At 43.4% G+C, this 19,264-nt stretch overlaps 1 protein-coding gene across 1 annotated transcript in view; it reads right to left on the minus strand.

Moving 5' to 3' along the window:
- The window catches only part of LOC143328878 (contactin-associated protein-like 4), an 88,350-nt gene that overhangs the window by 13,779 nt on the left and 55,307 nt on the right, over nucleotides 1–19,264 (minus strand). The window contains exons 11-19 of the mRNA XM_076744300.1: nucleotides 18,953–19,059; nucleotides 16,816–16,935; nucleotides 15,859–16,059; nucleotides 14,060–14,222; nucleotides 12,678–12,805; nucleotides 12,089–12,259; nucleotides 8,931–9,149; nucleotides 3,167–3,406; nucleotides 28–252 (exon numbers count right to left, since the gene is read on the minus strand). Of these exons, the coding sequence (XP_076600415.1) occupies nucleotides 28–252; nucleotides 3,167–3,406; nucleotides 8,931–9,149; nucleotides 12,089–12,259; nucleotides 12,678–12,805; nucleotides 14,060–14,222; nucleotides 15,859–16,059; nucleotides 16,816–16,935; nucleotides 18,953–19,059 (1,574 nt within the window). The remainder of the gene's footprint in view (nucleotides 1–27; nucleotides 253–3,166; nucleotides 3,407–8,930; nucleotides 9,150–12,088; nucleotides 12,260–12,677; nucleotides 12,806–14,059; nucleotides 14,223–15,858; nucleotides 16,060–16,815; nucleotides 16,936–18,952; nucleotides 19,060–19,264) is intronic.

Consider the following 19,264-nt stretch of genomic DNA (forward strand, 5'->3'; position numbering starts at 1 on the left):
TCAAAATAAAAGCCTGGTCCTCCTCACCGTGCTTGTTGATGAGCAGGGCCAGGAACTCTCTGTAGTAGGAGCTGACGTAGAACAGCACAGCCGGACTCTGGTTGGTCCTGAAGCTCAGGGAGACGTTCTCTCCTCTCAGCGTCATGTCAGAGTAGATGGAGGACGGCAGGGCGCTGCTGTTCCTGCTTAACTCGTACGGCTCCTTGAAGGTGTAGATGACGGACGTCCCCGGCTTGAAGCTGGCCGACACGGCTGGAGGAAGAGAGGCGGCCACAGAGAGGTTACAGTAAGAACTTCTATCTGATACTGCTGGAAATGGAAAGAAAAATATCTGGTTTTAGAAGCCACGTGCAGTGTTCTTTGAAAACAGACATCAAAGATATTCCCGCAAAACCGGACAATCATACAGTCTCATAAAGCATTCAGTTCTGGCCAGTGACTCATGCAGATCCTTGAAAGATAAATGGAGGCTTTTTGATGTTTTCAGAGTGTCGCCATTGATTTTTCATCAAGGAGGTAGACTTGAGTACTTCCTCTGTCTTGTTTCGTCATTATATTTTCATTTAAGGGATTTTACACCCTCTTATTCATAATGAAGTCATTGTGGATTGCGCCCACAACACAAACAAACACCACCAGAGTCCAGATGGCACTGGACCAAGACCTTCATTTGAGGGTTCATTTGAACCCTAATAAACAGGTCAGGCATGAAAGTCCCTTCAAAAATGTCAAGATAGATCAGAAGATCAGATCAAACAATTGAAGTACATTAACTAGAAAGGTTAAGAAAGTCAGGCGTCCTCCAAGGCCAATAGTCCACTCTTCGCTGATATACAAATGTGCAGGCGAAAACGTCATGGCAGATGCTGTTGCTTGTTCTGTTTGAGGAAAAAAAGCATTGTACTGGTTGTCCCATGAAACCACTGTCCCCGAGTGCTGAGGTTTGAGCAGCTACATGTGTCGGCTACCCCAGAGGATTACTGTTCTACCTGTTATGTCATTACTGAACTTTACTACCATCTACCCTGTGACTGGATCCAAAATGCAACGGGCTCTCCCTCAGCACATGCTTCACCCTTGCGCCAAGTTTTATGAAAATCAGGCAGGTAGTTTTTCCACAATCACGCTGACAAACAAACCAAAAGGCAAACCGAGTCGAAAACACGAGCTCCTTGGTGGAGGTAATTGCTGAGCTGACTTCCACAGCCTCTAAGAGTGGGATCGATGCTCTCATTTTGCTCTCAGCAAGGAAACAAAAGAGTGTATTTGTAAAAATTTAGAGCTACTCCCTTAAAGGACCCAGCCATTAAACAATCAAGAAAATGTGGTGAGCAGCAGGAACACCTTTAAGCTAAATTTTACCAGCACATTCAAAGTTCAAAGCATCTCAAATCAACTCCTCTGATTTGATCTCAACAAAAACTGAACATTGAAAACTTGCCACCTTGTTTTGGATATGTTGGATAAGCGTTCATAATATTGAGTTCAACCTTCGTAATTCTAAATTTAAGGAATCATTTCTGAACAATAAGTGAAGCTCTGCAGGATTGAAACGCTGCTGTGATTCTCAGCCCTAAAAGCAGCAAAGTGTTTTGCTGCTGCTTATTACTTCAGTTTAATTGATAGATTTCTTGGAGGTGGAATGCATTGACTTTTTCCTGCACGAACACCATTATTCTTAATTTACTGCATCTCTTTTGTTTTTCCTCTAGTCAAATAATTATTCAATATTACCGGGAAGAGAATAATTATTTCTCTAGCAGAGCAGGTTTCATATATTTACAGTAACTTTTCACTTTCAATACTATAATTAATTGCCCAGTGTTATTTAGCTCAATAAGATATTTATGGCATCTCAACAACTTGCAGCACAAGACTGTTCTCAAAACACCAACAAAAAGCAAGAAAAAAAGCATTTATGCTGATTACAGAAAACAATATTTAACAAGTTCAACTTCATTTCCTGACAACTTTAAACACAGCTGTATTTTACCAGTGCACCAAATCAATTAAAATTCACTTTCTGTGCCTCCGCCTGCTGACATGAATGCAGAAAAGTACAGTGGATACCAGTAGCCGTTCAGGAAGAGGACAAAGAGAGTCCACTTAGTTCCTGAACGAAGACGTAAAGTTACTGTGATGACGCATTGGCAGCGCAGTGAATCTAACATCAAACGGGTGACTTAAGCGGACTCCAACACATCAAACGCACGCTCCTCGCATGAAACCTTTGATGTCACATGGTGGCTAAGTACTTCTTGATGACTGTTAAGTGCAGTAAAAGGTTCACTGGGATGATATAGATTCTTAACCTTCACACAGCGGCAGAGAAACACCCACACAATGTACGTCCTGAACAACTGCGTCTGTCTTTTCGTCTTATCTCGTGTTTGCTTGCATTTGAATCCTTTGAGTTTTGCCTTATGAGAATACATCCAACGGAAAAAACTGCCTACATGCACTAAACGACTTATCAGACATCATCTTTATGGAGATGCAGACGTTCAGGGTTCATCTGCAGAGTGAAGGACTCAGGCTCTTTCACTCTCATTACATCACAACAGCTTAACCTTAGATGTTGAAACATACGAGTCGACTATAATAAATGTAACTCAAAGGGGGCCTGAAGTGACACAGTGCATTATGCTGTGAAGTGGTTAGACAGGTGTCATAGACAGAGGTCAAAGTAGGTGGCAACATTAAAGCTGTTTGAGCTAAAGAGAAATATGTGATAAAAGAAACAGTTTCAATGGCATCAGCTTCAGGAATCCTCTGACAGCTCTGTCCACAGAACTTAAAGAGCCAGAAGTGCTGTCGAGCTAAGTTTTGTTTGTATAGTGAACGTGCACGAGGACATACACACCTGTGCAAACCTGCTGACACGCATGTTTTATGCTGTTCCACTCATTTACAACTGGTTGTGAAATGCAAATAAATATGAAGAATGAGGAAGGAACTGCATTGAACACATTTGACCTGCTGCTGTGAGGATTTCTGTGACAAAAATTCAATAGAAAAGTTATTTTTAGCAGATTTTTCTCCAAACTAGACTTTAAAAAATAATAGAAACCTCAAAATTAGCTCCAAACTGAGAAAATTCTCCAGCCATTAGACGCTGGCTAGCATGACAGCATGACGTGCCTTCATCTCTACAGTATGTGTGTACCTGTGTGGCAGAAGACCCCCGTGTATGCCGACAGGCTGCAGTCGCAGTGGAAGCCGTTGGTTCTCTCCACGCAGCGACCCTGGTTCTGGCAGAACGAGCCGTAGCTGCTGCAGTGACCCGGGCAGCCGGGTCGAACCCCGGGCGTGATCCTCGCCCTCTCCTCCAGGTCCAGGGTGACGCCGTTCAGCTGCAGAGAGCGAATGCAGCCCTGGAAGCCCTTCTGCCGGGACGCCGTGCCTCCTGCGAACATAAACACATTGCACGGCATTCAGATTTTTACAGCACAAGTTTGATTGCTTGTGATATTAGCGATGCAGCACACAGAGTCAAAGTGCGAAGAAGTCAAAGCAAACGCTCCCAGAACAAACTGTACATCCTCTTTGTCCCAACCTTTCTGTTACTTCTTTGTGTGTCAACAAGTCTCTGTTTTCCTTCTCCTCCTCATGTCATCTACAGCAGATCCACACGTCGCCTCTGCTCCCTCAGAGGCTTCAAACTGTCAACACTCTTCTTATGAAATGACACAACACTGACACAGGATGAGGCAACAAGCTGTGGGTGGAAAACAGAATCGGGGGCATAACTTTCATCAGCTGTCTTCAGGTCTGTCTGTATAGCATCATTCTAGCTGTTGACTGCCTTGCTGACTTACTGTCTGCCTGTGTCTCTGGTCATATGTCTGTCTGTGTGCAGCAGAGAGGTAGATTTCCTTTCCTTTCAATCACTTTTCCTCACACTATGTCAGATCTTTTTAAAAAAAAAAAAAAAAACTGCAAACCTGAGGATGGCGAAACAGCGTGAAAAATGTATGTACACCTTTTCACACACACACACACATATACTGAGACCACATATGAGGTGACACAGCGAGAGTTCAAACCTGACAAACTGTCATTTCTGCAAAGATCACAGGTTGAAATTGTTATTGTCGTCAGAGTTCAGACATGCCAGCACTTTGCTCTCAGCCTTCAAAGCTGACAGCTTCCTACTGTTCAGCAGCGGCAGCTTTTCACACCAATAAATCAGTGAGCTCGGCTCGGTCCCTCTCTGCTGTGACACACTGTGCAAGCCGCACACCGCAAGTCACTGGAAGCAGGGAGGCTTCGCAAAAGCAGCGACAGTGCAGAGGTAAACACTGAGACAATGAGAAGACAACTTTAATTAAGCTAAGAGTTACCATTTTATAAAAGAGGTGTGTGTTGACTGAGGAAACTCACTGGGAGCTTCTGACTCTTACGACTGTCAGAGATCAGAGTGGATCCCATTCAGATTGAACGGGATCCCAAATCCTCATGCATTTTTACTAATCTCCAAATAGTTCTAAATAAAAGGCGTTAAGGGTTATGAAATAGAACTACAAGAATAGAAAATGTTTATGTAATAATATAAACAATATATTTGTATATTTATACCTCGTATGTTCACAATATTTGGTACATATGTGCTTTCTGTAACACTGTGTTTGTGAAAATTGTCAACTTTCGCTGCTGTCTCGTCTTTTGTTAAAGCACAAAGACGACTTAATGAACTAAATGCAGCACTTCACTACAACATGTGAGCGACAGCGGTTTCTAATACCGAGCAAAGCAAAATTAAAAAAAGTGAGCGAAGCGTTGGCTGCTGCTCGTCTTTAAATGACAGACTACAGACTACACACAGGCTCTTTTAATCCATTGAAAAGAGTGTTTTCAATGACAATCAAAAGAACCAATGATTGACTGCAGCTTTGGCAGAACGTGGAAAAAAAGGCTTACGTTTGGTTTGCACAAGTTTGTTCATGGTTTCAGATTGAATTGTTGTTTTCAGAGATGAGAAAACCCGCTGATAATAGTCGTCATTCTTACTGCTTTAAGAAGCAAACTGCTCATGGAAAAGTGTGTCTTTGGTTTCTGGGTTGACTGACGACAACCACTTCGCAGATTTCATTCAAGATCGTGCAGCGTCTTTATCCGTGGACAGTCATTGAGAGTGAAACCATCAGAGTCTGGAAAGTCTGAACAGCTACACAAACAGTACAGCTCTTCAGCCTCATATCCAGCAGCACAGCTACAGCAAAGACAAGGACGACAGAGTGAAGACTGAAGCTCTTACAGGATTCACGTCTCAGAAGATCATCGCTAAAAAAGCATAATGAGACATCTGTGGAGTAAAGATTAAAGAAAAGATCAAAGAGTCTGAACGCAGGTAAACTCCACCTCTGACCAAATGAGCAAAGCAATCAGTGAGACCTTCAAAATCAGTGGGAATTTCAGCCTCCTACACAAGCTCAGCCTTAACAAGACGATTCCAGTCTCTCAACACGGGATCATACTGTGAGAGCACACGGATGAAGCATACAGTATGAGAGTGAATGGAAAAACAATTAGTGCAATGGAGATCAAAGCAACCATCGAAGTGCGTGGCTCAAAATACAAAGAGCCTCGACCTGCAGCCCCAGAAAGTGAAGTGGAGAAAGACAGGATGAAGTCAAAACTTGACTCTGGAGCACAGAAAGTTTCAAGTACTGTGAGGGGAGAGGAGCAGTGCTGACACGAAAAACAGACATCATGGAATAAAACACACAGCAGGCAGAATTAATTATCAAAAAGTACAAAAGGGCTGCAATTAATTGTCATTTTTAGTCATCATTTAAGCTAAAACACGAAGCAGCGTCCGTCCATCAGCCAGTTCGAAGCTCTTGTCTGGACAGAAATATCTCAACAGCTATTCTTCAAGCTAATTAGTAAATGTTAGCATGCTAACACGCTAAACTAAGATGGTAAACATTACACCTGCTTTACCTCAGCATGTGAGCATGTTAGCATGCTGATGTTAGCATTTAGCCGAAAGCATCGCTGCAGCTTAATACAGCATCACAGAGCTCAAATAACAGACTAATTGTTTAGTCCACAAAATGGTGAGAAGTTGAAGAATTCAAGGCAACATTTTCAAACCGCTTGTTTGTCTGGACAACAGTCCAAAACAATCCAATTTACAGTGACAGGCTATTTAACAGATAAAAGCGGGAAATCCTCTGAAACCAGAAACCTTTGAATGGCTCTCCTATTAGTGCACAGAGCACCAAACTACCACACAGACTGGCAAAACAAATTTCAAGGTCAGGAACAAACAGCAAACTGTCAGAGCGCTGCTTATTCTAGCCATTGCACCACCACTAAAATAAATATGAAGATTCGATTTTGCCTCTGCAGTAACATTGAGGACTCGTGGCGCTGAAGGCAAACAATAGCTCAAAAGCAGTCTAATAACAGCAGGTTTTATTCTAAATTAAATGGAAATACTGCGTCTTATGGCACCGCTCGCTGGATGCAGAAAACAAATATCTCAGCGCACCGGGTGACGGGGAGGCCAATGAAGCACCAATAAACTACAGCTTATCTTTCCCAAGCAGGCAACACAAGAAGTAATGTGAAATGCTGCTTGCAATGAATGCAAAACTCTTAAATTCAAACTGCTGCGTGTGGATGTTTTACACCTACAAATATCAGGCAATAAAGAAACTGGAAAAGCAATCCTATTGTTTATAAATCCACGCGAGGCAATAACACAGGTTATTAATTGAAACAATGTAATTCACTGCCTTATAAATCTGTACAAGGAATAATTAAGGCTCATAAATACTCTGTTTTTGGAATTCTGACTTATGAATTCACAAAACACAACGCTGCTCCTTATTAAGGTCTCATAAATGCCCTGCATCTGAGAACATATTGATTCAAAATGCATACATGGATTAGAAACCCAAACAAAAGTCAACATTTTTCCGTATGAATTTGTCAAAGGCAGGATTACGGCTCAGGAATAAGACGTACACAGCTTGTACAGCAGCGCTGTGGTTTCGGATTGTGTACAAGCTGAGCTGCTCTCAATTCTTATTCATACAAACACATTGTGTGCTTTACATTTGCATTTCAGGAAAGCAGCCGATGCCCTAAATAGTATTCTCAAGGACACTTTAAGAGAAAATATGTTGTTAAAACGGAGTAAATTCTTCACACCTGCACATCAAATTAAGATCATTAAGTCTGCAATCTTAAAACAAACTCATCAACAATCAAACCAACCTGGGAATAAAAACCAGCACACTTCCATTCAAACACATAAATCCACTGGACTGATTCCAGTGAACTGTCCTGATCAGTCTGAGGTAAACATACACAGGTTTAGGCTGATGGTGGTGACCTCAGAGCGGATTATCAGCCAAACACATTCAGCCAATCAATATTCACCTCGATGTGCCTCCAGCTGCCGCTGCCTTCGTCCAATCTCATCAGTTTGTTGCTTTGTTTTCCCTCCACGCCGTGTGTTTACTGATATGAAGTGACATGCATAATATTTGCAGAATGATAAAACCTGATGATAAATGTTGGATTTTTTTTTGTGCTGCAGGTCTGCAGATGGACTGAGGGGTCAAACAGAGGCTCTGAACCGTAGAAGTGATGAAGCTGAGACGAACAGGGCTGTGGTATTGATGAGTTTTAGAGATTTTCAGTGCACTGATGGTTAATTACATGACTGTCTAATGAATCGGGTTCGGCTTCATTTACAGATTATTTAAAAACCCTCTCTGCAAGAAGTCACGCCGCACATTGGCGCTCCATGATGCATGCTTTATTTATTAAACATGATGATTGTTTAGTGGTCACGAACCATCGACTCAGCACTTTCACATTCAGTAGCACTGAGCAGCTGATGGCATTTAGCCAGCAGCTGTTTAGCACTTTGAAAGGATAAGAAATATCGTGTTTCAGAGTATGTTGGACTGTGTAGGAAGAGGTCAGGCTTGCTCTTGTCTTGGGGCTTGGATCTCAGTCTATTAAGAGTTTACGCTCTAGGCTTGTGGATAGAGAAGTAGTAGAGCCCTGAAGTGCCGACTCAGCACTTTTTACATCCAATACAGCTGAGCAGGCAACACAAGTCAGCCAGTAGTAGAATAAAATGTGAAAAAGACATTATCTGTACAGTAGCCCTTTTCTGAGGGTTTAATTCCACACTGACACACAACACTGTGTGGGATCAGGTCCTGAACCACCTGCTCAGGATCTCACGACTTTATCTTAAGTGCTGAGATCAGTTTTTTGAGATTTTTTGAGTTTTTTGATCTTTACTAGCACTATGGAAGAATATTTTTAAGAGTGGGTCCCCATTTTGTTGGCACCACATGTGCGTGGGCGACTGGACACAGTCCTGGTTGCATGCTGTTCCAGTGATCGACAGTTGGTGGCAGTAATGTGTTAGAAAACACGGCAATGCCTCAACAAAGGCGGAGACGGAGACGGAGGCTGCTACCAACACAACCGAGATGCAAACAATGTAGCTTTCAAATTCTTACAAAAATTGGCTCTGCAAATGTTTTTTGAACTTGAGAGAGAAACAGATTTTCCTGCCAGGAGAGACAAAAAAAAAAATATTTGACTAAAAGTTCTGTGATCAGGCTGCTGAGCTTGAGGAGCTGCAGACAGAGAAACACTGAACTACTGATTCTCCAGAGAGCAAAGAGGATATGAGAAACAAGGCAAGCGTGTGTGGAAGTTAGTGCCTGAGAGATGTGGAGACAGACAGAGACTGTCATTCCAGTCCCACAGGACTGGAGAAAGGGCACTGAACCCACCAGCACTGAGACTACTGACGCCACAATTCGCTCACACAGATTTGTACTGTTATAAGATTCTGTTTCATAAGAGTCCCTTAAAGAAGCAGCAAAATGACCAGACTATGGAGGATTTTGTCTGAAAAAACAAAAGGAGTGCATCCTGCTCCTCACCTATGAACAGCTGGCTGTTGAGCTGCAGGTGGAAGTGTCCGTCTGCAGGCGCTTCCTGTGTGGCGGCTGGAAGTTCGTCCAGTCGAAGCGAGGCCTCCTTGACGTTCCGCTCGGCTCGGACCCGGTGCCACCTGTCGTCATTCAGCGGGACGCTCGACTCCACGTGGACCTCCAGGGGCCCGTTACCCACGTCGAAGGAGAAAACCACCTGAGTGGAGGCTGACAGAGGGGCAGAGATAGGAGTGACAGGGAAGGATGATTGATGAAGTGATGGAAGAGCAGAGGGAGAAGGGAAAAGGGGGACATAGAATCACATCAAAAGAGAAAAAAATAAACATAATTAATTAATAATTAATTGTCATATCAACCCTCAGACATCTACCATCTGTTTGGCAATTGTAACACTATAAAATCTGTTGCCTGATGAAGCAGATGTATTTCATTTTGCAAAGATATTTTTGAATAATTCTTCTCCAAATCAAGCTTCAAGTTCTGATGATACAGTGTTTTCATTAAACTGTCACAACAAATGTTTTTTCTTTTCTTCCAACCGAACCAAATTTAACCAAGGGGGTGAATTCAGGTCCATCAATCGACTAAAATCCTTCTTCACAAAAAGTTCATCTTGGATTAAACAATGCCAGATCCTAAATATAACAGCTGAACATTAAACTTTGCAAAAACAAAATGTGATAGCTCCATATGGCAACCAAATGGAGGTCTGATAATGATTTGATATTGGTCTTGTTGGACTGCTGCTTCTGGACAAAGGAGCCTGCAGACCCAACACCAGCACTCTGTCCAAACAGGCTCAGAACGAATGGGACACCGCTGACACCTCATTGTGTGATTCAGGCTGAAGGAGGCAGCAGTATTTTACATAAAAAGCTGGTACAAATCTTCACTTTAGAGCTGCATATTTTCACACAGCTCCTGCAGTCTGCCTAAGACCTGCCAACGCCACAAATGGGAAAAGAAACGAGGAGCTTTAACAAGCAGGTAGGTTGGACTCAAGTGTATGGAGACCAAACAAGCAGATGGGGGGAATGTAGGGCTCCCTGGAATGTGGATTAATTACCCTTCCACAGCAAAACAACAAGCACGAACGCCAGCAGAGCTCCTAACTAAGCAGACTGGGTACAGTTCTCACAGGATAACAACAAACAAAAGACTAGAGAGTCTGGCAAGAAGTCATGTACTGATTCTGTGGAAGAACTTGCAGTGTGAAAGGAAAAATGTCATGCAGGCAACCTCCCAGGTTGGTGCAGAGTCTATTCTGGGCCTCTCACTCTCAGCCAGCACATTTATTCCAGTAAATGTACTTGTAACTTCTAACTAGTACAGTTTTGAGGTACCTGTACTTTCAAAATTTCCATTTTATACTACTTTATATTCATACTGCACCACATGTCAGAGGGAAATCTTGTACTACGACTGCTAACAGTAGCTACAATGTATAGCGATTGTACAGAGATTTTATGTCTTACAGGTTAGAAGTATAATTGTAAAAGCTGTTAGTTTAGCTGCACAATAACCAGCTACAACAATAAAGGCTGCAGAATGTTTTCTAACACTTTAAAATATCCTGATGTGCAAAATAAGTCTCTGCATGTGGCATCACGCTGTTCTGGGTACATCAAATATCAAGCCAACTCTGTGCGTGCTGACACACAAAACATATAATAATTATGCTCATTTATAGTGACACGTTGCAATGATTGCACTAGCTAACTTTACAGTATATAAATAGATATAACATCACTTAACTCTAAAATCATGGTGAGACCAGGTGCCAAGCACATTGCACAGCTTTTGACAATGGAAAATAAAAAAAAAAAAAGAGCAAGCCGAGCCAGGCAGTGGAAACACAGATTTAGTGACGTTTCCCTCTGAGCTCCAGCGTCATGAATCAGGACCACGGCCAGCTCCTGGGCCCTGTTGGTGCTGCCCTGTTTCAGCACCGCGGACAGCTCCTCGGTGCTGAACGTCTGCGTTTACTCGTCTCAGGCTGCTCGGCTCTCTGCTCTCTCCAGCATCAGCAAAACACGTAGGAGAGCCCCGCCAAGCAAACCGTCATCCTTCACGCTGAGCCGAAGGAGGGTGAGGATGTATTACTATGAGGGTGCAGAACAAGATGAAACAATATCCCAGCATCCTCCAGTAACTTCATTTTTGAAATTGTTCTCAGGCTCAGCCGCAGAGTTACACAGCGATCTGAGGAAGCTGGCAGCAGAGCAGCTGTATTCAGAGCTGGAACAACCACACTGACAATGATTTCCCTGAGGAGAGACACTGTTGGTGCAGCGGTGTCCCTGTATTAGGTTTAGGTTCTCTGTGTGTCCCTTCAAATCCCTTTTCTAAAGCAACGTCCTCCAAAATGCAACACAAGAAGAACCAAAAAAAACAGCAAATTAAACCAAACTTAGTCACATGAAGTGAAAGAGCTTCAAAAGGACTCTAATAACTGATACATGGCACTTACATAAGCTGCTCTTAATGACCACTGCTGCCCATAAATGTGCACCTCAGATCATCCACAATATTGTTATAACCACTCGAGCACAAGGACACCTTGCTGGGTATTACTGATATCTTTTAAATGGCACAATATACAGTAGGCTATAAACATACATCTCACACCCGGCCACATTTCCATGGCACCCATAAACTACATTACACCCTGTTGGTTATGACTGTCATCATCTAAATGACAGTCTATGGTGACCATTAAATTTTGAATTACACAAGAGGCAGGAATTAAGGCAGGGTCACAGCTAAGATGTCCCTGAGAGTTCATAAAACAGTAAAATTAAAAACAAGAGCACAAAAAATAAAAGCTGTAATATTATGAGTTCCCTTTAGTATTGATTTGAGCTTGGATAGATGTTATTTGCGCTGTGAATACAGTGTCGTCCCATGCAGGCCAGCAGCGTATGACAGTGCAGTGCATTGAGCTGAGGTCTGTGGGGGAAGAAAATTGATCGGAAAACAGCAAACAATGCAACCTAAAACCGAACAACACGTTGGAAACCCGCAAGCAGCACCAGAAGAATACACAGTCCATACAATAAATAACATCACCGTAAAGGATTAAAAGACACTCAGATCGCCTTTAACTTTGATCTGGAGTCAGCCTCCATCCTTCAGCTCCTACTCACAGCTCAGTTCGATCCGGATGAAGTCTTTGATGCCCAGGTTTTCCAGGAACACACCAGAGGAGGCCGTGGTTTTAAACAGGAAGGAGATGTCTGCGCTCAGCTCTCCGTGGAAGGTGGGAAAGTGGAGGTACGACGTCTCCTTGTCGAAAAACGCAGCGTTCCAGAAGTTCTCTGAGAAACATCATGAAAACGTGCAAAGTCAGAAACAAATGAGCCAACTTTGTGTGTCAACTGTCTGGAAACAAAGGTGCACACCACATCAATGGGTTCCAGCCTCTCTGTAATGCTAAGCTAACCGGCTGCTAACTGTAGCTTCACATCAAATGGACAAACCGGAGAGTGGTATCGATCTAAGTCTGCACCAAAAGAGCACATAAGTGTATCTCCCGAAAGGTCAAAATACTGTTTTAAAAGCATTTCTTGGTCAGATATCTTTGAATTGGAAGGTCACTGTGTGGAGAAAAATGAAGACTGATTTGTTGGACCTACATTAGTTGGGCCTCAGCTCTTCTGTCAGTTGTGCAACAGTAATTTCTATAATAACAACACTTCTGTCATCTCAGCATCATGTGTAACCAGGCAAACTTACTGTCTCCATGACAACGGAGCGGCCCGACCCTGTAAGCGGCCTCTGACCCCGGCCTCTGGACGTCGCCCAGCACCAGAGACCGGACGGGGAGGCTCTCCTTGTGGGTGAGCAGGCCCGAGTCTTCAGCCCTACAGGCAGAGAGCAGAAGAAGAAGAGAGGATGTAAACTTAAGTGAATGAGGAGGAGAAGCAGGAGGAGGAGAAGGAAAGAAAGAAAACAAGCAGAGGAGGAAGACAAAGCTGAAGAAGATGGAGAAGTAGGAGGATGACTAAAGGAATATTGATAAGTAGAAGAAGCAAAAAGGTGGATGTGGCGAATCATCAAATACGCTAATCACAAAAAGCTTGAGTGCACAAATGAAATCTGTTGTTTTCAGGCGTTACATCACTCTTGTGACAACATTACATGTTGTAACTCGCTGATGTAAACATTACAGCCTGTAAGTGCATCTCGTAGCGGCCTATTGATTCCACAAGTGAATTCTAACCATCCTGACAGTCAACATCCATCCCTGTCAGTTTCTGGAGCAGCTACTCCCAAAACAAGACACCTCCTGTCCACCTACGCCCACACGCAGCTTCATGCACTCCAGATAATCCGCCCGTTAGCCTCGTTGCTGAGGAAAGTTGTATATAAAAATACATCCAGGACTGGCAGGACTGGAAGCGAGGAGTGTAAACAGCACTTTGTGAATCTGATGAAATATTGAAGAGCAGCAGTGGCAGCTCCGGCCTGTAAAAATAGAGTCGTCACTGCACAAACAGTTTGAACTGAGAAAAGACGGAGCGAAGGAAGTGGAGCGCAGGCAGGACGGCTTACACCACCAGGAAAGGTTAAAGCGGTTTTGTTTTTTTTTTCCTCTGCTCGATTTGTCCCGGTCGATTTGGTGTTTGCTTAACTGCCGAAGCTCCGAGTCAAACGAGGAGCGTTTGCGAAAAGAGTCTGCAGGTTCTAACAAAAGGTCGGAAAAAGTTCAACCTCTGAGACCACTTCTCTGTCTGAAGTTTCCTCTCCTGTATTCGGTAAAAGAGGACCTCTCTTTATCAATTATCTTGTTCAGTTAACTTCACAGAGCAGTTTCTTTGATCACCGGATCGTCTCCAGATGGGCCTGACACCACAGCGTCCAACGATCAGGAGAAATTCTAACTTCAGCCATGAGCCCTGCATGAAAGCCAGAAATGTCTCTTTGTATACCTTTAAGTGAGTTTCTCCTGATTTAATTACTATCCTATCCATATTTACACACACAAAAAAATCTATTTTTAGGTCTCTTATCTGTTTTCTTCATGCTCATTTCTACCTCTTCTGCTTTCTTTTCATGAAACATGGTGGAAAGCTGATGGCAGAGAGCAATAAGTATGTATGTATTCATTTCAGTACCACTCCATGCGGTCGGCGTCACAGTTGCAGTAGTGTTGTGGGTCCACACAGTCGCCCTGCAGGCCGCAGGCACACTGCTGGCTGCCCGGCTGAGCTCCGCCCCAGTAAGTCTGGACACGACCGGGACCGGGACCACCGAGCCACCAGCTGAACGGAGAGCCCTCTGAAACACACACACAGATAAATGTGCCACATATGAGAAGACGTTTTCTTCGATTAGATTCAGCCTTTCAGAGTCTCACTACTGTTCAACCATGTGAACTGTTATTGTCTGTCTGCGTGGGCTGAGAGAAAACAGTTCAGTGCAGTTCGAAGTTATTTTGCTTCATAAAACCAAGGATGCAAACTTTGCTTCTTCCAAATGTTTGACCAAAAGAGAGACATATTAATGTAGCAAAGGGTGGTTTAACCATGTCAGCCTTTGTGGCATTTCCTGCCCTCTCCATATCAGGTTCTCTGAGCAATTCATAATCACCCACAATGCTCCTGTTCTTGCCTGCCTGCTTCCCTCTGTCTGCTGCTTGTCTGCGTAACCTTGAATTAACCTTACAATAGTGTTGGTCTGGCTCCAAAAGGCCACAAAGAGAACACAAACAGAGTCAGACGACCACACAACAGAGCTTCAAAAGTCAAATCCAACCCAACCAGTAGGAAATGCAGGCTGGGAGCGGCAAGCCACTGCTAGCAATAAAGACTCTGTCGAGCTAACGTTAGCATCAGCAGCAACACCAGCGGCTACCGCTACGGCAGCCGACTATGACAACACACTGCTGGCACTTGTTTTTTCCCACTTCAAGCGCTGCTTCCAATTAAAGTGAAAACAATTTTTGGAAAGAAAGACAAAAAAAACCCCTTGAGGATATAAAAATGTCTCCTCTCATGAGTTGGGAGCGTCATTAATATTTGAACATTGTGAGTTAAGGTCAGGAAAGGTTGATCCATTCCCTCAATCTAAAAGAAAAAAAACCCAAAAAATCAATAATATCCCTCCACATTGCTTTTATTTCATGTATATTGCTGGAACCTCTGCTGCACCACAACACTCCAATATGTCTATAAATACTGCTTTTACATTGTTGCTGTCAGCATGTACTGCTCTTTTCTTGTCATTTTGATGTACAGACTGAACATTTTTCAGCCATAACACTTTATTATAAGCCACTAAAGGCCAAGAAAATAAAACACTGCCTCCCTCCATCCATTTGTTCTTTGCCATTCTCTTGTTTTCCTGCCAACTGTCTTCACTGCAACCAGACAGAGGGTAGAAAAAGGATGCAAATGCGCAAGATAAATGTTGAATTTAGAAAAAAGCCAGTATAAAGATTTGTTCTTGGTTGTTTAACTGACTCTCAGCATCATGGTCAATGAATGACTTCTCCCTGGAGCCTGATTAAGTTTGAAGCAATGAGCGGAACAATCATTTTGCTTTGTCTGGTGGAGCGAGAAAGTGTGGAGCCGCAGGGAGTTAGATTGTTTTCTCCAGAGCTTTTGTTTTTGAACAAAATGATCCATGCCTCATAACTCACTCTGCTAAAAATTAAATTCAAAGGCAGCACAAAATGTAAAACAAATGTTTGTACCATTCAGTGTTTACAACTTGAGTAAATCAAGTCCCCGATAGAAAGAAAAAAACAGAGCATTTCGCTGAGCTGAAGATGATCATTTCATGTGAGTTAAAGCTTGTTTTCCCACCGGAGTTAAATGAAGCCGATCTTTCACCTAAAACGCAAACGCAGGCTGCACCACCAGGCTTCACGTTCAGAGAAAACAATCGGAGGCACCAAACAAACAGGCTTTACCTGGAGTGTTGAGGAGGCGGGACTTCCTGCAGTGGTAGGACAGTTCCTGTTCGCAGTGTTCTGATTGGCTGATGGTGGCTAGTAGCTGCTCTTCTTCAGCTGAGTATTCAAAGTGGGCCGAATGCGGGTTTCCACCTGGAGACGGTCGGACTCTGGTGAGCTCTGTGTTGTTGTGCTGGATCACCATCCATGTGGTCTCCTCTGCAGACGGACAGACAGACAGCAAATTAGCCACAATGCTATGGGGTCAAAGGTAGTTTGGTTTCTGCTTGCAACTGGTCTCACTTACTGCATGACATATTAAATTATTCATTTATTTATTTATATTTTGAGGTGCTCAACCTTCATCAGGTATATGGGCAAACATCACCACAGTTTCATACTGTATATATACAACATATGTCGGCAAAATGATCCAATCAGAGGACCAAAGACTGTTGAATTGTTTGACACACCTTGAGGAAACACATATGTAATAAACATGGTTTGGGATGAGTCTCATGTTCAGGTGTCCATGTACTTTTAGTCATGAATGTGGGAAACAGACAGACTGAGAGAGGGAGAAAAAAAAACTGCAAAAAGTCGAAAAGAAGCTTAACTATTCAAATTTGTACAATTATTTAAATAATGTGGAAAACTGATATAGATGGAGAGAATGATGTATGTGATGAAAGCAGGGAAAAATAAAATCAACAAAGTTCTACATCATCATTATACAAATTCTATAAAGCATCCAGACATGCACAGACAGGGAGATGAATGTGGGAGAGAGACACTGAAGTCGAACAGGGAGCAGAAAGAGAGAGAGAGAGAGCTTTGCAGAAAAAGGAGGATGGAAGGTAAAGTGGATCAAAGCGTGATGACAGGAGCAGCATCACTTACAATTATGGAAATGTTAATCTTACAAACGTTGAGTGATGATTGGAGGATGACTGTGTGTGTGTGCGTGCGTGTCACCTGTCATGTTGCAGTAGACCAGCTGCGGCTTGATTGGCCCGCTGCCGTCCACGTCGATATAAAAATGTCCCGACGTGTTGCCGTTGTGTTTGTACGCCTCGCAGGACTGTTCGTACACAGCTGGGAGGAAAATAATGAGATCAGCTCCAGCGTGAATCACATCAACATCAACACATCAGCTGGCAGACGCACACAGGGGCTGTGAGGGGATGGAGCTCGCACACAGTGGAGGATTATGGGTACCGCTTCGTTCGTATGTGTCGCCACTGAATCACCATCTCATCAGCAGAGTGAAGGCAATCATCTTAAGTTTTATTTCTGCCGCAGCGTCCCATAAAGTAAAGATTAATCCAACTGGAGGGGACAGCAATGACTGATGGGAGTACAAAGCCTCCATAAATAAAACTTTAGACCTTTATCGGCCCTGCGTCCTCCTCTCTATCTCCTCGAGTCCTCCTCTGCCGCCTCTCTGTCTCTCACACACCGGTGCGTCCTCTGCAATCAGAGAATCGAGCCCTTCGAGTCAAGTCCGTATCTAAAGGTTCCCACACTCTGCTCACCTGTTTATCTTTCTTCTCAGCAGCCGAAGACCTTTTATTCATCGCATTCCCTCAGTGTGGTTCGAAAAAGGTTTTCACAGAAACATCAGCAATAAAAATGAGACCAGAGGTGAACCGTGGGAGAAACTCTCCTCTTCTGGGCTCCAGGATGTGACTGGAGAGAATCGGCACAGAACCAGTAAATCTCACCTATTAGCTCACCTCACCGCTGCGGCTCCGTTTATTCATTCAGTATCCGCTACAGTCTCATTAGCTTCCATCATATCACTCATCCACAAACAGGTTTCATAAATATTCCACTAATACTGCACCGCATGAGCTCACAAAGGGGTCAGTTTATTTGAAAACCAAAACCCTCTTTTTTTTTTTTTGTCCTGCCATAGTTCACAGCCCGCAGCAGCTACGCTAAAGAGGAGAAACCTGCACGACGGTAATTACTGAACAATACGTCTGGTGAGTGCATCTGTGATTGGCAACCCCGGAGTTACAGACTTTCTCTATCCTGAGCTGTAAACTAAGCCTCTTTGTCACTCGGAGCTGCCAAAAGTCTCATGAATACCTTTGACATGACGGAGCCGAACGCAGAACGTTAGCAGTCTCCAGCTGCTTCCATCATGCATTTTTCACTGTTCTCATGCGTCTCTATTCACTTGTTTCTAATTTCCATTTCATCTGTCGTAGCTCACTAATTCTTTCTTTGCTTCTTGCGCTGTCCCTTTCTGAATCTGTATTCAACCATGTCTGCTAGAAATTACATCCACATACCACAAATGTGCAACAGGAGACACATTTAGGAGGAATCGTAATGCTGCTGGAATTATGTTTCCTATCAACAGAATTAGGAAACATTTTTGGAAAACGTGTTTTTCATTTATCCGCTCATAGTGACTAAAGCATGATTCAGGTTTTTTCTGGCTATGGTTAACATCTGGTTACGGGTAGGGAAAGACTGTGGAAACAACATGTTGACTGGAACCACATCCTGCCCCCTGTCCCTCTGTGTCCCCTGAGTCTAGACTGGGTGGTTCCTCCTATCGTGATTCACCCTCACCTGGTCCTCGTGCCAATCAGGCACCACAGCTGCAGTAAATCAACAAATCACCAACTACGGGATAAATACCCGGTTCTCCTCACCAGTTTCTGCCAGATTTTTGCACCTTCCAGCCTGATAACAAGTCTCAGCCACTGTACTATTAAAATGATTTTGGAAAGCCAAACTAGTTGTACCAAGCTTTTTTGTTCCTGTCAAATGTTGATGCCCTGCCTTGTGCCAAAATCTGCTTTTAATAGCTCTATTATTTCATTTGATGTTACGCTTATTCAGAGCATTTCTCTACAGTAATTAATCTGATGTTAAAAAGAATTAATGCACAGCAAACCCGGAAGCTGAATAGTGTTTCAGCAGAGGAGTACTGGTATGGAGCCATGCGCTTTCTGCTGAGTGCTCTGGACCTGATGTGTGCTTAAAAGCAACAGGACACAAAGCAAGGACAGTGGAGGAACTGGTGGGTCCCTCAGGGGCTGACAGCGCTCTAATGGTTCAATCTGTGCTGCCGTTTGACTGACAGGTGACTTACAGCTGTGACAGGTCGCGCCGCTGTAGCCGCTGTCAGAGCAGTTACAGTGGAAGCCGGTCCAGGACTGACTGCAGAGGCTGCCATGTTCACAGCGGCTGGGAGAACACCTGAGAGAGAGAGAGAGAGAACAAAGTTTATCAAAAGTTTCTCAAAGATTTGTTTTGTTCAGTCTCCAACAGTATCTTGACAGACATGTGTATGGGAGGATCTTCAAGGATATGTTTTGGCTGTCAAGACGAAAGAAGACGAAGAGAGAAGTGCATAATTATATATTCTTTATGTACAGTAAGACAGCAGATTTGAAAAATCCAT

This window comes from Chaetodon auriga, chromosome 12 (genome assembly GCF_051107435.1).
Source record: "Chaetodon auriga isolate fChaAug3 chromosome 12, fChaAug3.hap1, whole genome shotgun sequence".
Taxonomy (NCBI): Eukaryota; Metazoa; Chordata; class Actinopteri; order Chaetodontiformes; family Chaetodontidae; genus Chaetodon; species Chaetodon auriga.